The 19562-nt window shown below is 41.6% G+C and overlaps 1 protein-coding gene across 2 annotated transcripts in view; it reads left to right on the top strand.

Annotated features, from left to right (window-relative positions):
• The window catches only part of LOC135541791 (engulfment and cell motility protein 2), a 38403-nt gene extending 20445 nt beyond the window's left edge, over positions 1–17958 (top strand). For both annotated transcript variants that reach the window (XM_064968171.1, XM_064968170.1), the window contains exons 11-23: positions 5178–5213; positions 5541–5591; positions 6434–6556; positions 6687–6806; positions 7023–7127; positions 7359–7467; positions 7703–7839; positions 8107–8270; positions 8428–8540; positions 8688–8795; positions 9140–9222; positions 11055–11132; positions 15969–17958. In XM_064968171.1, the coding sequence (XP_064824243.1) occupies positions 5178–5213; positions 5541–5591; positions 6434–6556; positions 6687–6806; positions 7023–7127; positions 7359–7467; positions 7703–7839; positions 8107–8270; positions 8428–8540; positions 8688–8795; positions 9140–9222; positions 11055–11132; positions 15969–16169 (1428 nt within the window). In that variant the 3' untranslated portion in view covers positions 16170–17958. The remainder of the gene's footprint in view (positions 1–5177; positions 5214–5540; positions 5592–6433; positions 6557–6686; positions 6807–7022; positions 7128–7358; positions 7468–7702; positions 7840–8106; positions 8271–8427; positions 8541–8687; positions 8796–9139; positions 9223–11054; positions 11133–15968) is intronic.
• The last annotated feature ends 1604 nt before the right edge of the window (positions 17959–19562 follow it).

Genomic DNA, 19562 nt, shown 5'->3' with positions numbered 1-19562 from the left:
GGGCAAATGCTAACCTTCGATGGCCACTGGCACGCTAGAGAAGTGTGCCCTTCACATGTGAATCCCGGTTTCAACTGTACCGGGCAGATGGCAGACAACATATATGGTGTGGGCGAGTGGTTTGCTGATGTCAATGCCCCATGGTGGCTTTGGGTTATGGCATAGGCAGGCATAAACTATGGACAACGAACACTTACTTTTTATTAATGGCAATTTGAATGCACAGAGATACCGTGTCGAGATCCTGAGACCCATTCTCATGCCATTCATCCACCGCCATCACCTCATGTTTCAGCATGATTATGCTGAACATCTAGGAGCAACAATGGTTCAGCCACGAAGTGGTAGGCCAGACAAGCTCACAGAACGGGATCAACGAGTGCTGAAGCGTGAGTTCCAAACTGCCTCTGGAAGCAACATCAGCACAAGAACTGTTCGTCGGAAACTTCATGAAATGGGTTTTCATGGCCAAGCAGCCACACACAAACCTAAGATCACCATGCGTAAAGCCAAGCTTCGCCAGTGGTGGTGTAAATCTCACCGCTATTGGACTCTGGAGCAGTGGAGGTGCATTTTGTGGAGTATTGAATCGGGCTTCACCATCTGACACATCTGGGTTTGGCGGATGCCAGGAAAACGCTACCTGCCCCAATGCATAGTGCCAACTGTAAAGTTTGGTCGAGGATTAATGGTCTGGGGCTTTTTTTCATGATTCGGGCTAGGCCCCTTAGTTCCAGTCAAGGAAAATCTTAACGCTACAGCGTTCAATCACATTCCACACGATTCTGTTCTTCCAACATTGTGGCAACAGATTGGGGAAGGCACTTTCCTGTTTCAGCATGACTATGCCCTCATGCACAAAGCGAGGTCCATACAGAAATGGTTTGTTGAGATCTGTGTGGAATAATTTGACTGGCCTGCACAGAGCCCTGACCTCAACCCTATCAAAGACCTTTGGGATGAATTGGAACACCGACTGCGAGCCAGAACTAATCGGCCAACATCACAGCCCGACCTCACTAATGCTCTTGTGGCTGAATGGAAGCAAGTCCCCACAGCAATGTTCCAACATCTAGTTGAAAGCCTTCCCAGAAGAGTGTAGGCTGTTATAACAGCAAGGAAGGAACTCACTCCATATCAATAGCCATTATTTTGGGAAGAGATGTTTGACGATCAGATGTCCACATACTTTTGGCCATGTAGTGTATTTGTGACCAACCGATGCATATCTGTATTCCCAGTCATGAAATCCATAGATTAGGGCCTAATACATTTATTTCAACTGACTGATTTCCTTACATGAACTGTAAGTCAGTACAATCTTTGAAATTGTTACGTTTTTATTTTTGTTCAGTGTAATATATTTATTTTACAAAAGAAATGAAGTGCAGATATCATATTTTGAAGTGCAAAGATTAAATTTGACATCCCACCTACATGCATACTATTCATACAACCAGAGGAGCAGGTCAGTCTGAGCTGTCTTTCGGCTCTCGACTCCATGCTATGCTGTACTGTGCTCTGCTGTGCATGCATTGCCACACAACACTGCATTGTTGTACATCTCATTCAGTGCTGTGCCATACTACGCTGTTGTGTCTAGAGGTCGACCGACTATGATTTTCCAACGCCGATACCGATTATTGGAGGACCAAAAAAGGCAGATTTTGTATTTTTTTTTAAAATGTTTTTTTTTTTTTATTTTTTTTAATCTATTTGTAATAATGACAATTATAACAATACTGAATGAACACTTTTATTTGAACTTAATATAATACATCAATAAAATAAATTTAGCCTCAAATAAATAATGAAACCTGTTCAATTTGGTTTAAATAATGCAAAAACAAAGTAAAAGTGCCATATGTGCCATGTAAAAAAAGCTATTGTTTAAGTTCCTTGCTCAGAACATGAGAACATATGAAAGCTGGTGGTTCCAGCTTGGTTAACATGGTCAACATGAGTCTTCAATATTCCCAGGTAAGAGGTTTTAGGTTGTAGTTATTATATAGAAATTATAGGTCTATTTCTCTCTATACCATTTGTATTTCATATACCTTTGACTATTGGATGTTCTTATAGGCACTTTAGTATTGCCAGTGTAGCAGTATATCTTCCGTCCCTCTCCTCCCCCTACCTGGGCTTGAACCAGGACACATCGACAACAGCCACCCTCGAAGCATCCATTACCCATCGCTCCACAAAAGCCGCAGGGCAAGGGGAACAACTTCTTCAAGGTCTCAGAGCGAGTTACGTCACCGATTGAAATGCTATTAGCGCGCACCCCTCTAACTAGCTAGCCATTTCACATCGGTTACACCAGTCTAATCTCGGGAGTTGATAGGCTTGAAGTCATAAACAGCTCAATGCTTGAAGCACAGGGAAGAGCTGCTGGCAAACGCACGAAAGTGCTGTTTGAATGAACGTCCCACCAGGCCAACATCCAGTGAAACTGCAGAGAGCTAACATTTTAAATACTCCATTCGTTGTATTAAACATTCTTGTAATTACATGTATTCTTACATCATTTAAAAGATGAACGTCTTATTAATCCAGCCGCTGTTTCAGATTTCAAAAAGGTTTACTGCAAAAGCAAATGCGATTTTCTGAGGACGGCGCCCTACACACACACACACAAGTATTACTAGCATTTTCCAACCAAGCATTAGCGTCACGAAAGTCAGAAATAACAATAAAATAAATCACTTACCATTGGAGATCTTCTTCTGGTGGAAATGCCAAGTGTCCTAACGACACAGTGAATGTTCGTTTTGTTTGATAAAATCCATTTTTATAGCCTAACACAAAACATTTGTAAACCGGTTGCGTCGTGATTTCAGTCTCATTCAACGTTGGATGAAGCATTCGTGGTAATTACACACAATAAACAAACGTTTATTCAGTCATGGTTGGTTTCATTGCAATCCTCTGGTTGTTACTAACACAACCATACATGATGGTTCTTTTCCCGGGACGTATTGACCGAAACAAACCGATTTGAAGACACCAATCAATGACCTTATTGCGTACCAATGGTAGGACCGGGCTATCGTTGATTGACTGTATTTTAGTCCAATGACCACTGATCATCTTGAAATCTAGCTTGGAAGATAGCCAATGAGCTGAGGTAAATGGCAATATGTAATGGTTATACGTTCGAAGACCAGCCTTTGTCGTAAACTCTGGCGTAAACGAGGTTCATTCGCCATTGCAAATCCTACTTGACGGAGCCACGAGTGTTACGCATAGCAGTACATATTCAACAGCATTTTCAACAAGTTTATATATTTAAATTATGGCGAATAAATCAGTAAAAGCTCATTCAAAGTCTAGGTATACAAGTCGGGACAGCCCCCTATCTCACAGCTAGCCTCCAGGGAGCTGCTCATCCCAGGAGCTTGCAAGCTACAGCAAGTCCACTGCAGCACCTTCTGCTCCAAACAGTGGTGTTCACCTGCCCAGATTCATCTCTGCAAGCATTGATGTGCCACAGGGCAAAAAGGGCACAGTAGGGAGACGTCGTTGTGCCCTTTGTCACAGGAAATGCCCCATCACCTGCACCACCTGTTCAGTAAGCCTCTGCTTTACAGCCGAAAGAGACTGGTATGGGCCATGGCACCAGCAGCACAATATTGTGTAGAGGACTGAGGGTCTTTCCCAATATTGTAAATAGAAAATGTGTAAATAGTTATCCTTGTTATTTGTTTGTTTATTTCTTTTTTTTCATATATATGAATTTTTGGGGTGTGTTAGAATAGCATTTATGTATTTTGTATATAGTTATTTCCTTCAAAATGTATCACTGTACCAATTCGGCCACTTGGGTACATTTGGGTACATTTGTGTGGGACACCTGGGTGACTTCATGCTCAATGCCATGTAGCTCGCTCATTTTTGAAGTTATCAGTCTAAAACTTTGCTCAGCTATTGTTTCCATCTTATGTTCTTCATTCAAACCATCCCCAGCATCCTATCTGTATGTTTGGCTGTTCTTGGCCATTTGAAAGATGATGCAGCAAAAATAAAAATAAAAAACATATATTTATTTCCTTGTAGTTTATTCTACCAGATCTATTGTGTTATATTCTCCTACATTCAATTCACATTTCCACAAAATTGAGTGTTTCCTTTCAAATGATATCAAGAATATGCATATCTTGCCTCTGGGCCTGAGCTACAGGCAGTTAGATTAGGGTATGTCTTTGGGCGGAAATTGAGAAGAAAGGGGGGGGGGGTACCCCAAAGAAGTTAACTAAATATGCAGGTTTAAAAAAATATATACTTCTGTGTATTGATTTTAAGAAAGGCATTGATGTTTATGGTTAGGTACATCTGTTTTGTGCTTTTTTCGCAAATGTGCTTTTGTTAAATCATCATCATTTCAGCGAAGTTGGCTGTCTTTGTTAGGAACAAATAGTCTTCATACAGTTCAACGAGCCAGGCGGCCCAAACTGCTGCATATAGCCTGACTCTGTTTCCCAGAATTCAAGAGAAGTGACACAATTTCCCTTAATTAATGTTAGCAGGCAATATTAACTAAATATGCATGTTTAAAAATATATACTTGTGTATTGATTTTAAGAAAGGCATTGATGTTTATGGTTAGGTACACATTTGTGCAACGACAGTGCTTTTTTTCGCAAATGTGCTTGTTAAATTACCCGTTTGGCGAAGTAGGCTATGATTCAATGATAAATTAACAGGCACCGCATCGATTATATACAACGCAGGACAAGCTAGATAAACTAGTAATATCATCAACCATGTTTAGTTAACTAGTTATTTATGTTTGTTTTTTATAAGATATGTTTAATGCTAACTAGCACCTTACTTTGGCTCCTTGCTGCACTCACATAACAGGTAGTCAGCCTGCCACGCAGTCTCCTCGTGGAGTGCAATGTAATCGGCCATGATCGGTGATCAAAAATGCCGATTACTGATTGTTATAAAAACTTGAAATCGGCCCTAATTAATTGGCCATTCCGTTTTAATCGGTTGACCTCTAGTTGTCACATACTATTGTGCATTGCCATGCCATATTGTGCTGTGATGTGCTGTTCCTCACTACCAAGGTGTACTGTACCATGCTGTGTCTTGTGATGTGTGCCTATAAGTGTGCACTCTTTGTTTCCATTGCTGTCACGAATGCACCCCTCCTCCCAACCCACCCCCCTAAGGAGGAGCATACTAACCCCCTGGACCAGCGGCTCACAGTGAGTACACATCATTCCACAATCCTTCACTCCATCCCCTCAACCCCCCCTCTTTCTTATCCAAAGGGTCCCCCTAGTTGTAGCAGCTGCATTCTGCACTTAGACATGTCTCACTGCTGTAAGTGTTTTTGATGATGTGACCCCACCCCAAAAAACAGAATTGTAACAGTTATGGACCCCTTTCAAGGTTGTGTGAAATGGCTGTAAGCCTTTTCTCAAATTATCTTTTTGATATTGCTGTCTGGTAGTAAGCTTATTGGACAACTATTTCCATACCAGGCCTCGCTTTTGAGTCTCACTGTATTTGTTCATCTATCTTCCTCTTAGGAGATGGCGAGCACCCTGGCACAGAAACACCTACGATCCATCATCCTCAATGTGAGTTTCAGGGAAAGCCTGAGTGTACTTGTCTTGGATGGCACAAACCAGAGCCACAACCAAACAGCCCTTCATAATAACATGATGCTTTCTAAACAGCCCTTCATAGTAACGTGATGCCTCCTAAACAGCCCTTCATAGTAACGTGATGCCTCCTAAACAGCCCTTCATAGTAACGTGATGCTTTCTAGACAGCCCTTCATAATAACGTGATGCTTTCTAAACAGCCCTTCATAATAACGTGATGTTTTCTAAACAGCCCTTCATAATAACGTGATGCTTTCTAAACAGCCCTTCATAGTAACGTGATGCCTCCTAAACAGCCCTTCATAGTAACGTGATGCCTCCTAAACAGCCCTTCATAGTAACGTGATGCCTCCTAAACAGCCCTTCATAGTAACGTGATGCCTCCTAAACAGCCCTTCATAGTAACGTGATGCTTTCTAAACAGCCCTTCATAGTAACGTGATGCTTTCTAAACAGCCCTTCATAATAACGTGTTGCTTTCTAAACAGCCCTTCATAGTAACGTGTTGCTTTCTAAACAGCCCTTCATAATAACGTGTTGCTTTCTAAACAGCCCTTCATAGTAACGGGTTGCTTTCTAAACAGCCCTTCATAATAACGGGTTGCTTTCTAAACAGCCCTTCATAATAACGGGTTGCTTTCTAAACAGCCCTTCATAATAACGGGTTGCTTTCTAAACAGCCCTTCATAATAACGTGTTGCTTTCTAAACAGCCCTTCATAGTAACGTGTTGCTTTCTAAACAGCCCTTCATAGTAACGTGATGCTTTCTAAACAGTACAGATCCAGAACTCCTAATATATGTCATCTTTCACAGCATGTTATCCGAGGCAACCGACCTATCAAAGCTGAGATGGCACACCAGCTGTACGTGCTGCAGGTGCTTACCTTTAACCTTTTGGAAGAACGGATGATGACCAAGATGGATCCCAGTGACCAGGTAAAATGACCAGAAACTAACAGAAGCTGTATTTTCTTTCTTTGGATTCCCTGAATCTTTAAGCTGAACCCTTTTAGCCTTATTCATACCAATTTGATATTTTTTATGTTCTGCCCTCATCCATCTCCAGGCCCAGAGGGACATCATTTTTGAGCTGCGCAGGATTGCGTTTGATGGGGAAAATGACCCCAGTGGCACGGAGAAGAGAAAGGCCATGTACACCAAGGACTACAAGATGCTGGGCTTCACTGTGAGTCCAGCTAGTGGGCTGTTTTCTTCTGTATAGCTCTCTAGAGGTGTTGAGTTGGAGTGTGTGTGGGTGTATTAAAGTGGTTGTTTGGGGGTCATATAGGGATTGTTTGCTTCTGTAGAGGTGTTGTTTGGGTTGGTACAGCTGCTGCTCTCTAGAGGAGTTGTTAGAGATTACGGTCTGTCTTTCATTGACTCATGTCGGTTGTCGCTCCAGAACCATGTGAACCCTGCCATGGACTTCACTCAGACCCCTCCAGGCATGCTGGCCCTGGACAACATGCTCTACCTGGCCAAGCTGCACCAGGACACCTACATCAGGGTGAGTCTGTGTGCTTCACAATTGGCACCCTATTCCCAATATAGGGCACTACTTTTTACCTATAGTGCACTACTTTTGACCAGGACCATGTAGGGAATAGCTTGCCATTTGAGACGCAGCCTGTACCACAAGGTTTTCTGGAGAGAAAAAACTGAAAAAGTCATTAAAGATATCAAATGGTCGAAATTCAGTTTTCCCAAGTATGACCATAGTGTGTGTTTCTCACATCAGATTGTTCTAGAGAACAGCAGCCGTGAGGACAAACACGAGTGTCCCTTCGGACGCTGTGCCATCGAGCTCACCCGAATGCTGTGTGAGATACTTCAAGTGGGAGAATTGCGTGAGTACAATGCTCCCACTTCTCATACATGGACTCAACACATCACAGATGGCTTTACGGCTGACATGGCATTCAAGCAAGCCTCAATCTGTTTGGAGCTTTCCAAGCTAATCAGAATGGCCAACCTCATTAGTTCTATTGTACATGTATCGTCAGAGGGATAACTGATTCATTCTGTTCATGATAACCACGTGTTATAATAAGCGTTCATTGTGTGTGTGTTCCCTCTCTCCAGCCAATGAGGGCTGCAACGACTACCACCCCATGTTCTTTACTCACGACCGGGCGTGGGAGGAGTTCTTCTGCGTCTGCATCCAACTGCTCAACAAGACCTGGAAGGAGATGAGGGCCACGGCTGAGGACTTCAACAAGGTCAGAGTTCAACCACCTAGAGGCCTTTGACCATCACAGAATCTCTGAACCTCATATGCTGAGTCACAATTCTCCACCCTTGTCCGGAAGTGTGCACTTGCACACTTTCTCGTATGGATTTTACAATGTGGAAACTCCCTCCAGCCAATGCTTTGCTTTTAAAGTGCACACTACTAAAAATTTGTGGAAATGTGGATGGAGCCATTGGCTCTGATGCGTGGTTGACTGGTTGGTAATCCATTGTGTTGCTAACCCTTGGTTGGCCAGGTGATGCAGGTGGTTCGGGAGCAGATCACCCGGACTCTGGCTATGAAGCCCTCGTCCCTGGACCAGCTAAAAGGGAAACTACGAGGCCTCAGCTACTCTGAGATCCTGCGTCTGCGCCAGTCAGAGAGGATGAGCCAGGACGACTTTCAGTCACCACCCATCATGTCAGTCCCACATCCACGTTAACTCTTTGACTTTGGCAATCAGATTAGTCTGCCTCTGTGTTTGGCTTCTTAACCCCTCATGTTATTTTTTTAGCCATGCCTCAGTCTTGGTTTCTGTTCAATACTGTGAGACCTACTGTGTGTGTGTGTGTTGCAGTGAACTGCGTGAGAGGATCCAGCCAGAGATACTGGAGCTGATTAAGCAACAGCGACTGAACCGCCTGTGTGAGGGAAGCTGCTTCCGCAAGCTTGGCAACCGCCGCAGACAAGGTGAGAACCTTACACACATGCACAATAACAAATGTCAGCATTTGCCTGGAGTTTTAATACAAATATTTTCTTACTGTTGATTTACTTCATAGGACTGATCACTGCCTTTGTCTTTATTGCTAACGTTGTCCTTTGTTTTGTCCTCAGAGAAGTTCTGGTTCTGCCGCCTGTCTCTGAACCACAAGGTGCTGCACTATGGAGATCTGGACGAGTCTCCCCAGGGGGAAGTGCCTTTTGAGCTGCTCACCGACAAGAGTGAGTCTTCTGGCTACAACCCTCTGTCTCCCACTGACTCTCTACAGTGAGATTTGAGTGAAGTTGTATATCTTAAAGCTCATCAGGTGAAGTCTCAATCACATGGAAAGGCATCAGCTCTGAGGTCTGTTGTAGGCTTTAGTTTTTTTAGGCAAAAGCCACACCTCATGTTGTTCTCAGTCTATCTCTGAGCTGATGTTGCACAGATATGGATGGCAAATAACCAAGTCTTAAAACGGACTGATCCACATCACGCCTAGATCCGAGGAACTGTGGAACTGACCTAAATACATGCCTGTTTCATCTCTTTTTAATTTCCTGCTCTTTCTAATCTTCCCCTGCAGTCCCTGTGTCTGATATCAAGTCAGTGGTGACGGGGAAGGACTGTCCCCACATGAAAGAAAAGAGTGCACTGAAACAAAATAAGGTACTGTAGCCTACCAGCAGCACCTGTTAGTATGACTGATACAGTGGGGCGAAAAAGTATTTAGTTAGCCACCAATTGTGCAAGTTCTCCCACTTAAAAAGATGAGAGGCCTGTAGATGAAAATTACAGGCCTCTCATTTTCATCATAGGTACACTTCAACTATGACAGACAAAATGAGAGAGAAAAAATCCAGAAAATCACATTGTAGGATTTCTAATGAATGTATTTGCGAATTATGGTGGAAAATAAGTATTTGGTCAATAACAAAAGTTTCTCAATACTTTGTTATATACCCTTTGTTGGCGATGACAGAGGTCAAATGTTTTCTGTAAGTCTTCACAAGGTTTTCACACACTGTTGCTGGTATTTTGGCCCATTCCTCCATGCAGATCTCCTCTAGAGCAGTGATGTTTTGGGGCTGTTGCTGGGTAACACGGACTTTCAACTCCCTCCAAAGATTTTGGGGTTGAGATCTGGAGACTGGCTAGGCCACTCCAGGACCTTGAAATGCTTCTTATGAAGCCACTCCTTCGTTGCCTGGGCGGTGTGTTTGGGATCATTGTCATGCTGAAAGACCCAGCCACGTTTCATCTTCAATGCCCTTGCTGATGGAGTTTTTCACTCAAAATCTCACGATACATGGCCCCATTCATTCTTTCCTTTACACGGATCAGTCATCCTGGTCCCTTTGCAGAAAAACAGCCCCAAAGCATGATGTTTCCACCCCCATGCTTCACAGTAGGTATGGTGTTCTTTTGGATGCAACTCAGCATTCTTCGTCCTCCAAACACGACGAGTTGAGTTTTTACCAAAAAGTTATATTTTGGTTTCATTTGACCATATGACATTCTCCCAATCTTCTTCTGGATCATCCAAATGCTCTCTAGCAAACTTCAGTCGGGCCTGGACATGTACTGGCTTAAGCAGGGGTACACGTCTGGCACTGCAGGATTAGAGTCCCTGGCGGCGTAGTGTGTTACTGATGGTAGGCTTTGTTACTTTGGTTCCAGCTCTCTGCAGGTCATTCATTAGGTCCCCCCGTGTGGTTCTGGGATTTTTGCTCACTGTTCTTGTGATCATTTTGACCCCACGAGGTGAGATCTTGCGTGGAGCCCCAGATCGAGGGAGATTATCAGTGGTCTTGTATGTCTTCCATTTCCTAATAATTGCTCCCACAGTTGATTTCTTCAAACCAAGTTGCTTACCTATTGCAGATTCAGTCTTCCCAGCCTGGTGCAGGTCTACAATTTTGTTTCTGGTGTCCTTTGACAGCTCTTTGGTCATAGTGGAGTTTGGAGTGTGACTGTTTGAGGTTGTGGACACGTGTCTTTTATACTGATAACAATTTCAAACAGGTGCCATTAATACAGGTAACGAGTGGAGGACAGAGGAGCCTCTTAAAGAAGAAGTTACAGGTCTGTGAGCCAGAAATCTTGCTTGTTTGTAGGTGACCAAATACCTATTTTCCACCATAATTTGTAAATAAATTCATAAGTCCTACAATGTGATTTCCTGGACTTTCTTCCCCCCTCATTTTGTCTGTCATAGTTGAAGTGTACCTATGATGAAAATTATAGGCTTTATCTTTTTAAGTGGGAGAACTTGCACAATTGGTGGCTAACTAAATACTTTTTTGCCCCACTGTATTTAACTACTAGCCCTTTCTGTTATTCATGTCAATGGTTATGGGTTGCGTCCCAAATGGCAACCTGTTCCCTTTACAGTGCACTATTTTTGATCAGGGTCCATCCATGGAATATCTAGTCATTCTTGTGCATGCGGTTCATATTCGAGTTGTGGACATGAAATGTGCTCTCTGTTCTGTGTGTAGGAGGTGTTGGAGCAGGCTTTCTCCATCCTGTACGATCCTGATGAAAATCTCAACTTTGTGGCTCCCAACAAATACGAGGTAAGCAACCCGTTTTATCCCCAGAATAAATACAACTCTGAAGACATGTACAGTTGAAGTCGGAAGTTTGCATACACCTTAGCCAAATACATTTAAACTCAGTTTTTCAATTCCTGACATTTAATCCTAGTAAAAATTCCCTGTTTTAGGTCAGTTAGGATCACCACTTTTATTTTCAGAATGTGAAATGTCAGAATAATAGTAGAGGATTATTTATTTCAGCTTTTATTTCTTTCATCATATTCCCAGTGGGTCAGAAGTTTAGATACACTCAATTGGTATTTGGTAGCATTGCCTTTAAACTTCTTATGGCTGAGATCGATTTGACAACAGCCAGTGAAAGTGCAGTGCACCAAATTCAAACAACAGAAATCTCATAATTAAAATTCCTCAAACATACAAGTATTATACACCATTTTAAAAATAAAGAACTTGTTGTTAATCCCACCACAGTGTCCGATTTCAAAAAGGCTTTACGACGAAAGCAAACCATGCAATTATGTTAGGTCAGCGCCTAGTCACAAAAACACAGCCATTTTCCAGCCGAAGAGAGGAGTCACAAGAAGCAGAAATAGAGAGAAAATTAATCACTAACCTTTGACGATCTTCATCAGATGGCACTCTTAGGACTTCATGTTACACAATACATGTATGTTTTGTTCGATAAAGTTCATATTTATATCCAAAAATCTCAGTTTACATTGGCACGTTATGTTCAGTAATGTTTTGCCTCCAAAACATCCGGTGATTTTGCAGAGAGCCACACAAATGTACAGAAATACTCATCATAAACGTTGATAAAAGATACAAGTGTTATGCATAGAATTAAAGATATACTTCTCCTTAATGCAACCGCTGTGTCAGATTTCAAAAAAGCTTTGCGAAAAAAAGCACACCATGCGATAATCTGAGTACAGCGCTCAGCTACCAAACAGATACCCGCCATGTTGTGGAGTCAGAAATAGCATTATAAATAGTCACTTGCCTTTGATCTTCATCGGAATGCACTCCCAGGAATCCCAGTTCCACAATAAATGTGTGTTTTGTCCAAACATAACGATGGCCATTATGGTCAAACAGATCTATTTTTGTTTCATCAGACCAGAGGACATTTCTCCAAAAAGTCTTTGTCCCCATGTGCGTTGTCTGGCTTTTTCAATGCCAGTTTTGGAGCAGTGGCTCTTCTTCCTTGCCGAGCGGCTTTTCAGGTTATGTCAATATAGGACTCGTTGTACTGTGGATATAGATAGTTTTGTACCTGTTTCCTCCAGCATCTTCACAAGATCCTTTGCTGCTGTTCTGGGATTGATTTGCACTTTTTGCACCAAAGTACGTTCATCTCTAGGAGACAGAACGTGTCTCCTTCCTGAGCGGTATTACGGCTACGTTGTCCCATGGTGTTTATACTTGCGTATAATTGTTTGTACAGATGAACGTTGTACCTTCAGGTGTTTGGAAATTGCTCCCAAGGAAGAACCAGACTTGTGGAGGTCTACAATGTTTTTTCTGAGGTCTTGGCTGATTTTATTTAGATTTTCCCATGATGTCAAGCAAAGAGGCACTGTGTTTGAAGATAGGCCTTGAAATACATCCACAGGTACACCTCCAATTGACTCAAATGATGTCAAATAGCCTATCAGAAGCTTCTGAAGCCATTTACATTTTCTGGAATTTTCCAAGCTGTTGAAAGGCACAGTCAACTTACGCAGAACCCAAACCGGCTGCGCGTGTGAGCCATCGTGCATAAATGTATTTGGTTCCCCCACACCAAATGCAATCAGGACACGCAGGTTAAAGTATCAAAACAAACTCTGAACCAATTATATTTGGGGGCAGGTCGAAAAGCATTAAACATTTATGGCAATTTAGCTAGTTAGCTTGCACTTGCTAGCTAATTTGTCCTGGGATATAAACATTGAATTGTTATTTTACCTGAAATGCACAAGGTCCTCTACTCCGCCAATTAATCCACACATAAAACGGTCTACCGAATCGTATCTAGTCATCTCTCTTCCTTCCAGGTTTTTCTTCTCTTGACTTTATGTTACGATTGGCAACTTTCATAAATTAGGTGTATTACCTCAACTGACCTCATTCGTCTTTCAGTCACCCACGTGGGTATAACCAATGAGGAGATGGCACGTGGGTACCTGCTTCTATAAACCAATGAGCAGATGGGGAGGCAGAACTTGCAGAGTGATCTGCGTCAGAAATATAACTATTTTAGCCCTTGGCAACGCAGATGCGCAATGGCGCTTTCGAGCAGTGTGGGTACAATAATTTAATAACATAAAGGTCGACAGATTAATCGGAATGGCAGATTAATTAGGGCCGATTTCAGGTTTTCATAACAATCGGAAATCGGTATTTTTGGACACCGACTTGCGCGAATGTAAATTTTTTTTTTTTTTTACACCTTTATTTAATATTTATGTAACTAGGCAAGTCAGTTAACACATTCTTATTTTCAATGACGGCCTAGGAATGGTGGGTTAACTGCCTCGTTCAGGGGCAGAACGACAGATTTTCACCTTGTCAGCTCGGGGGATTCAATCTTGCAACCTCACAGTTAACTAGTCCAACGTTCTAACCACCTGCCTCTCATTGCACTCCAAGAGGAGACTGCCTGTTACGCGAATGCAGTAAGCCAAGGTAAGTTGCTAGCTAGCATGAAACTTATCTTATAAAAAACAATCAATCAATCATAATCACTAGTTAATTACACATGGTTGATGATATTACTAGTTTATCTAGTGTGTCCCGCGTTGCATATAATCGATGCTGTGCGTATCGTTGCTCCAAAGTGTACCTAAGCATAAACATCAATGCCTTTCTTAAAATCAATACACAGAAGTATATATTTTTAAACCTGCATATTTAGCTAAAAGAAATCCAGGTAAGCAGGCAATATTAACCAGGTGAAATTGTCACTTCTATTGCGTTCATTGCACACAGTCAGTGTATATGCAACAGTTTGGACTGCCTAATTTGCCAGATTTTTACGTAATTAAGACATAACATTGAAGGTTGTGCAATGTAACAGGAATATTTAGACTAATGGATGCCACCACTTAGATCAAATACGGAACTGATCCGTATTTCACTGAAAGAATAAACGTTTTGTTTTCGAGATGATAGTTTCCGGATTCGACCATATTAATGACCGAAGGCTTGTATTTCTGTGTGTTTATTATGTTATAATTAAGTCTATGATTTGATAGAGCAGTCTGACTGAGCGGTGGTAGGCAGCAGCAGGCTCATAAGCATTAATTCAAACAGCACTTGTGTGTTTTGCCAGCAGCTCTTCGTTGTGTGTCAAGCATTGCTCTGTTTATGACTTCAAGCCTATCAACTCCCGAGATTAGGCTCGTGTAACCCATGTGAAATGGCTAGGTAGTTAGCATGGTGCGCGCTAATAGCGTTTCAAACGTCACTCACTCTGAGACTTGGAGTGGTTGTTCCCCTTGCTCTTCATGGGTAACACTGCTTCGAGGGTGGCTGTTGTCGTTGTGTTCCTGGTTCGAGCCCAGGGAGGAGCGAGGAGAGGGACGGAAGCTATACTGTTACACTGGCAATACTAAAGTGCCTATAAGGACATCCAATAGTCAAAGGTTAATGAAATACAAATGGTATAGAGAGAAATAGTCCTATAATTCCTATAATAACTACAATCTAAAACTTCTTACCTGGGAATATTGAAGACTCATGTTAAAAGGAACCACCAGCTTTCATATGTTATCATGTTCTGAGCAAGGAACTTAACTTATGGCTGCAATCCCCCTATTGGGATAAGTGTCATCAACAACCGCTGAATAGCATATTGCTACATACTATAAATATTTATATTCATGAAATCACAAGTGCAGTATAGGAAAACACAGCTTAGCCTTTTGTTAATCCACCTGTCGTGTCAGATTTAGAAATTATGCTTTACAGAGAAAGCAATCCAAGCGTTTAAGTTTATCCATCGCACGATAAAACAGTAAGTACACTTAGCATCAGGTAGCTCGGTCACAAATCAGAAAAGCAATCAAATTAATCGTTTACCTTTGATCTTAGGATGTTTTCACTCACGAGACTCCCAGTTACACAAATGTCCCGCTTGTTCCATAAAGATGATTTTTTTATATCCAAAATACCTCCGTTTGTTTGTCGCGTTATGTTCAGAAATCCACAAGAAAGAGCGGTCACGACAACGCAGAAGAAAGTTCCAAATAGATAAATCCTCAGGTTGTTTTTAAAATGTATAATTGATAATATATCAACCGCTAATGTCTTTTACTGTAGGAGAGGGTAAAACAATGACTGTCCAAATTCGGTTGCGCAAGCATAACTCATGTGACCACTTAACGCGATGTTATCTTTCTGGCTCATTTTTCAAAGTAAAAGCCTGAAACTCTGTCTGAAGACTGACACCTTGAGGAAGCGATAGGAAAAGGAATCTGGTTCATATCCCTTTAAATCCAGCAAAGGGAGGCTATGGAACATGGAGTTTTCAAAATAGAAGCCACTTCATGTTTTGATTTTCCTCAGGGCTTCACCTGCAATATCAGTTCTGTTATACTCACAGACAATATTTTGACAGTTTAGGAACTTTTTATAGGGTTTCTATCCAATACTAATAACAACATGCATATATTAGCGACTGAGGAGCTGGCCGTTTAACAATGGGCACATTTTCATCCAAGCTACTCAATACTGCCCCTGCAGCCATATGAAGTTAATTTACGACTTCAACTGTATGTGAGTGTGTTGCAAATGTACTGTATGTTATCTGACCTGTGCTCGCTGTCTGCTTTGCCTGTGTTCCTGCCTGCCTGCTTGTGCATGGAGCAGTATTGTATCTGGACTGATGGGCTGTGTGCGTTGTTGGGGCGAGAGATGGGCAGTGACCTCACACGCAGCGACCTGGACACACTCATCTCCATGGAGATGAAGCTCCGCCTCCTGGACCTGGAGAACATCACCATACCTGAAGCCCCTCCTCCCGTGCCAAAGGAGCCCAGCACTTACAACTTCACCTACAACTATGGCTGAGAAGTGTGTGTGGAAGGCCTGTTTGTGTTTACATATGTATGAGTGAGAGAAAGACTATAGTGTGTGTGGGCATAATTGCAAGTGTGCGTCTTTATGTATAGTAAGACAAGGAAACCACACACATCCCCTAACCACTACATCTTGAGCTCAACGTCGCTTGTCTAATGATCTGAAATCCAACCTCCCACAACTAATCCAGGCAGGGTACTACCAATAAATCTACCATCGTATTTAAATCGAGATTATTGATATGAGCTTGATACAAACCTTAACATTTTGTTTTGTAACACATAATTTCATGGCCTTATCAACTGTATGTGTGAAAAGAAGCCCTGTGTGTTTTGAACAGTTACAGCTGAGCCCTACTATTGCTTCATGCATAACAGAACCAGATCTGTTTGAACGAGACCTGGGTTCAAATACTATTCCAAATATCTCAATTACTTTCACATACATTTCGAAGTAAATAGTCAGATTTTTTATTTGATAAGACAAGTAATTGAATATTCAAATCTATTTGGAAATACACTTGGAACGAATTGGCATGTATTTGACGAATCTCAAATGCACTGACTTAAATACACTCCCATGCATTTAACCCAGGTATTTGAAAATAGTATTTGAAATAAGTACTTGAAAATACTCTCAAATAGTAGACTTCCAATAGAAGTAGTTGATTCAGGCCACATTATTTGAAAATACTCAAACACAAGTATATAAATATCAAATACACATGCATTTGAACCCAGCTGTGGTTTGAACTGATACTTCATGGGCCAAGGTGTTGTTTTCAAGTCACTCCATGTCCTTTCATCTTCTAATTCGGTACTAATCTATATTATTGATGTTTGTTATGCAGAATATAATTATATTTTTGTAAATGATTTTGAATTCAGTCTCAGCAGTGAAGAGAAGGAACACTAACTTCCTAGCAACCTACTAATTTGACTTCAGAGACGTGGTTATTGAGAAAGACTAATAAGCTAGGTATCAAACTGTCTGTTCTCTGCAACAGAGTTCTCAGATCAAGCAGTAAGCCATTTGTAGGCTTGTCACATGTTTTTCTTCTATAATCATTCTACTTTGTATAGTCCCAGTTGCCAAATAGCGATCTGTATGTGGAGATGTTTTACACTAAACAAATGGAGCTTTCACCATGCAAGCACTCTGAAGTCATCTGTCATATTCTCTGGCATTAGTAGGTCAGGAGATGTCTCTAACATAAATCCTCAATGATCAAGATGTTCAATATCGGATATGTTTTTGTTGCATCTTACACAGCTAATGAAAGTAACAAGAAATGTGCTCAGTATATGCTATTGGAGTTTGGTTGCGCTGTACGTAAATTAATAGGATTTAGTGGTCTTGTATTGGAAGTTATTTCAACAAAAGTGTTTCTGTTCTGAGTCTTTCCTTTAGAAAAGGGTTATGGGTCTTGATATTTGATGTCCCATTGTTCATAGTACACAATTGGAAAGGGATGTTATGTAAGAGACATCACTTTCAAAAGCTTGTAGCTGCTTAGAGAATTCTACAAAATTCCACATTGAACCAAGTGGGGTTTCTAATGGACACCAACAATAAGGAGACTTTTGAAGAGGCTTTAGCATCTGGTACTCTTTTACATGATTTGCTGAACCATGACTGTGTTCAGGCTAGTGCTGGTACTGAATGATGTGTTTGTCAGGAAATAACTTTAAATTGAAATATGGTATTCATATATAAATCATTGTCTGTATATATTGTGTTGCCTTATTAAAAAAAATTGTGTCAATAAATACAAAGCTAAACTGGTATTTTGTCCTGGAAAAGAGGGTTTTTAAATTGTCTTTAGCTTTTCACACCTGTTTACCACTGTATATCTGCATGTATCCAAATTTATTGACTCCTCTACATTGTATTGGAGAGTCAGTCATCTACTACAGGATCGACTCAACAAAACTGTAGTCAATGTTGTACAATATAATACTTAATTTCATCAGTTATCTTTATAAAGAATTCAAGAATGTATCAATTATCTTTGTGAAGAATTCAAAATTCACCAATACATTTCTAACTAATTTAACTGGTTCTCTTATCAAAAAAGATGCAATACATCCAAGGCAAACTGGAAATGCCCACAATGTTTTCAAAAGCAGTTTGACACAACTTGGTGTTATTAACAGTACACCACATCAAGCTCCATTTAGAGTGCAACTCTCCTGGTGTTGAAGGTCCCATATGTAGTCCTTTGCATAATGTGTGATTTGGATCATAGGTTTCAGCAGCAGCACATCTACATCCTCATTTACATCTCCTTCCTTATTGTAGTCCTTTAGGGGAAGGATGCAGTTCATTGGGATGCCCAGCTGATTACTGCATTCTTCCATCCAGAGAAAGGTGATGAAATCAAGTAGAAATGTGTTGCTTCTCTATGTAACAGATTTAGCTTCGTAACCTCATTCCCCAGTTTGAAATTTGACATCTACAGATTATATTTGTTGGCCAATAAATGCTGGCATAACTGGCACATGATGGTACTTTTAAAGGAACTTCAACAGTGTTAAATGATCTGACTCACCTTTCGTTAGATTTTCTTGCTTGTAAAGATATTTCTCAGGTTGCCATCCACCAGGATACAGGTCTTGTCCACCATAGTCATTACACAACCGGAGGAATATCTGGCATGGGTTGAGGTGAAATACACTGCTCAAAAAAATAAAGGGAACACTTAAACAACACAATGTAACTCCAAGTCAATCACATTTCTGTGAAATCAAACTGTCCACTTTGGAAGCAACACTGATTGACAAATTTCACATGCTGTTGTGCAAATGGAATAGACAACGGGTGGAAATTATAGGCAATTAGCAAGACACCCCGAATAAAGGAGTGGTTCTGCAGGTGGTGACTACAGACCACTTCTCAGATCCTATGCTTCCTGGCTGATGTTTTGGTCACTTTTGAATGCTGGCGGTGCTTTCACTCTAGTGGTAGCATGAGACGGAGTCTACAACCCACAAACGTGGCTCAGGTAGTGCAGCTCATCCAGGATGGCACCTCAATGCGAGCTGTGGCAAGGTTTGCTGTGTCTGTCAGCGTAGTGTCCAGAGCATGGAGGCGCTACCAGGAGACAGGCCAGTACATCAGGAGACGTGGAGGAGGCCGTAGGAGGGCAACAACCCAGCAGCAGGACCGCTACCTCCGCCTTTGTGCAAGGAGGAGCACTGCCAGAGCCCTGCAAAATGACCTCCAGCAGGCCACAAATGTGCATGTGTCTGCTCAAACGGTCAGAAACAGACTCCATGAGGGTGGTATGAGGGCCCGACATCCACAGGTGGGGGTTGTGCTTACAGCCCAACACGGTGCAGGACGTTTGGCATTTGCTAGAGAACACCAAGATTGGCAAATTCG

Source organism: Oncorhynchus masou, chromosome 6 (genome assembly GCF_036934945.1).
Source record: "Oncorhynchus masou masou isolate Uvic2021 chromosome 6, UVic_Omas_1.1, whole genome shotgun sequence".
Lineage (NCBI taxonomy): Eukaryota > Metazoa > Chordata > Actinopteri > Salmoniformes > Salmonidae > Oncorhynchus > Oncorhynchus masou.
The sequence above is the reverse complement of the archived record's forward strand: the minus strand, read 5'-3'. Positions and strand labels throughout refer to the sequence as shown.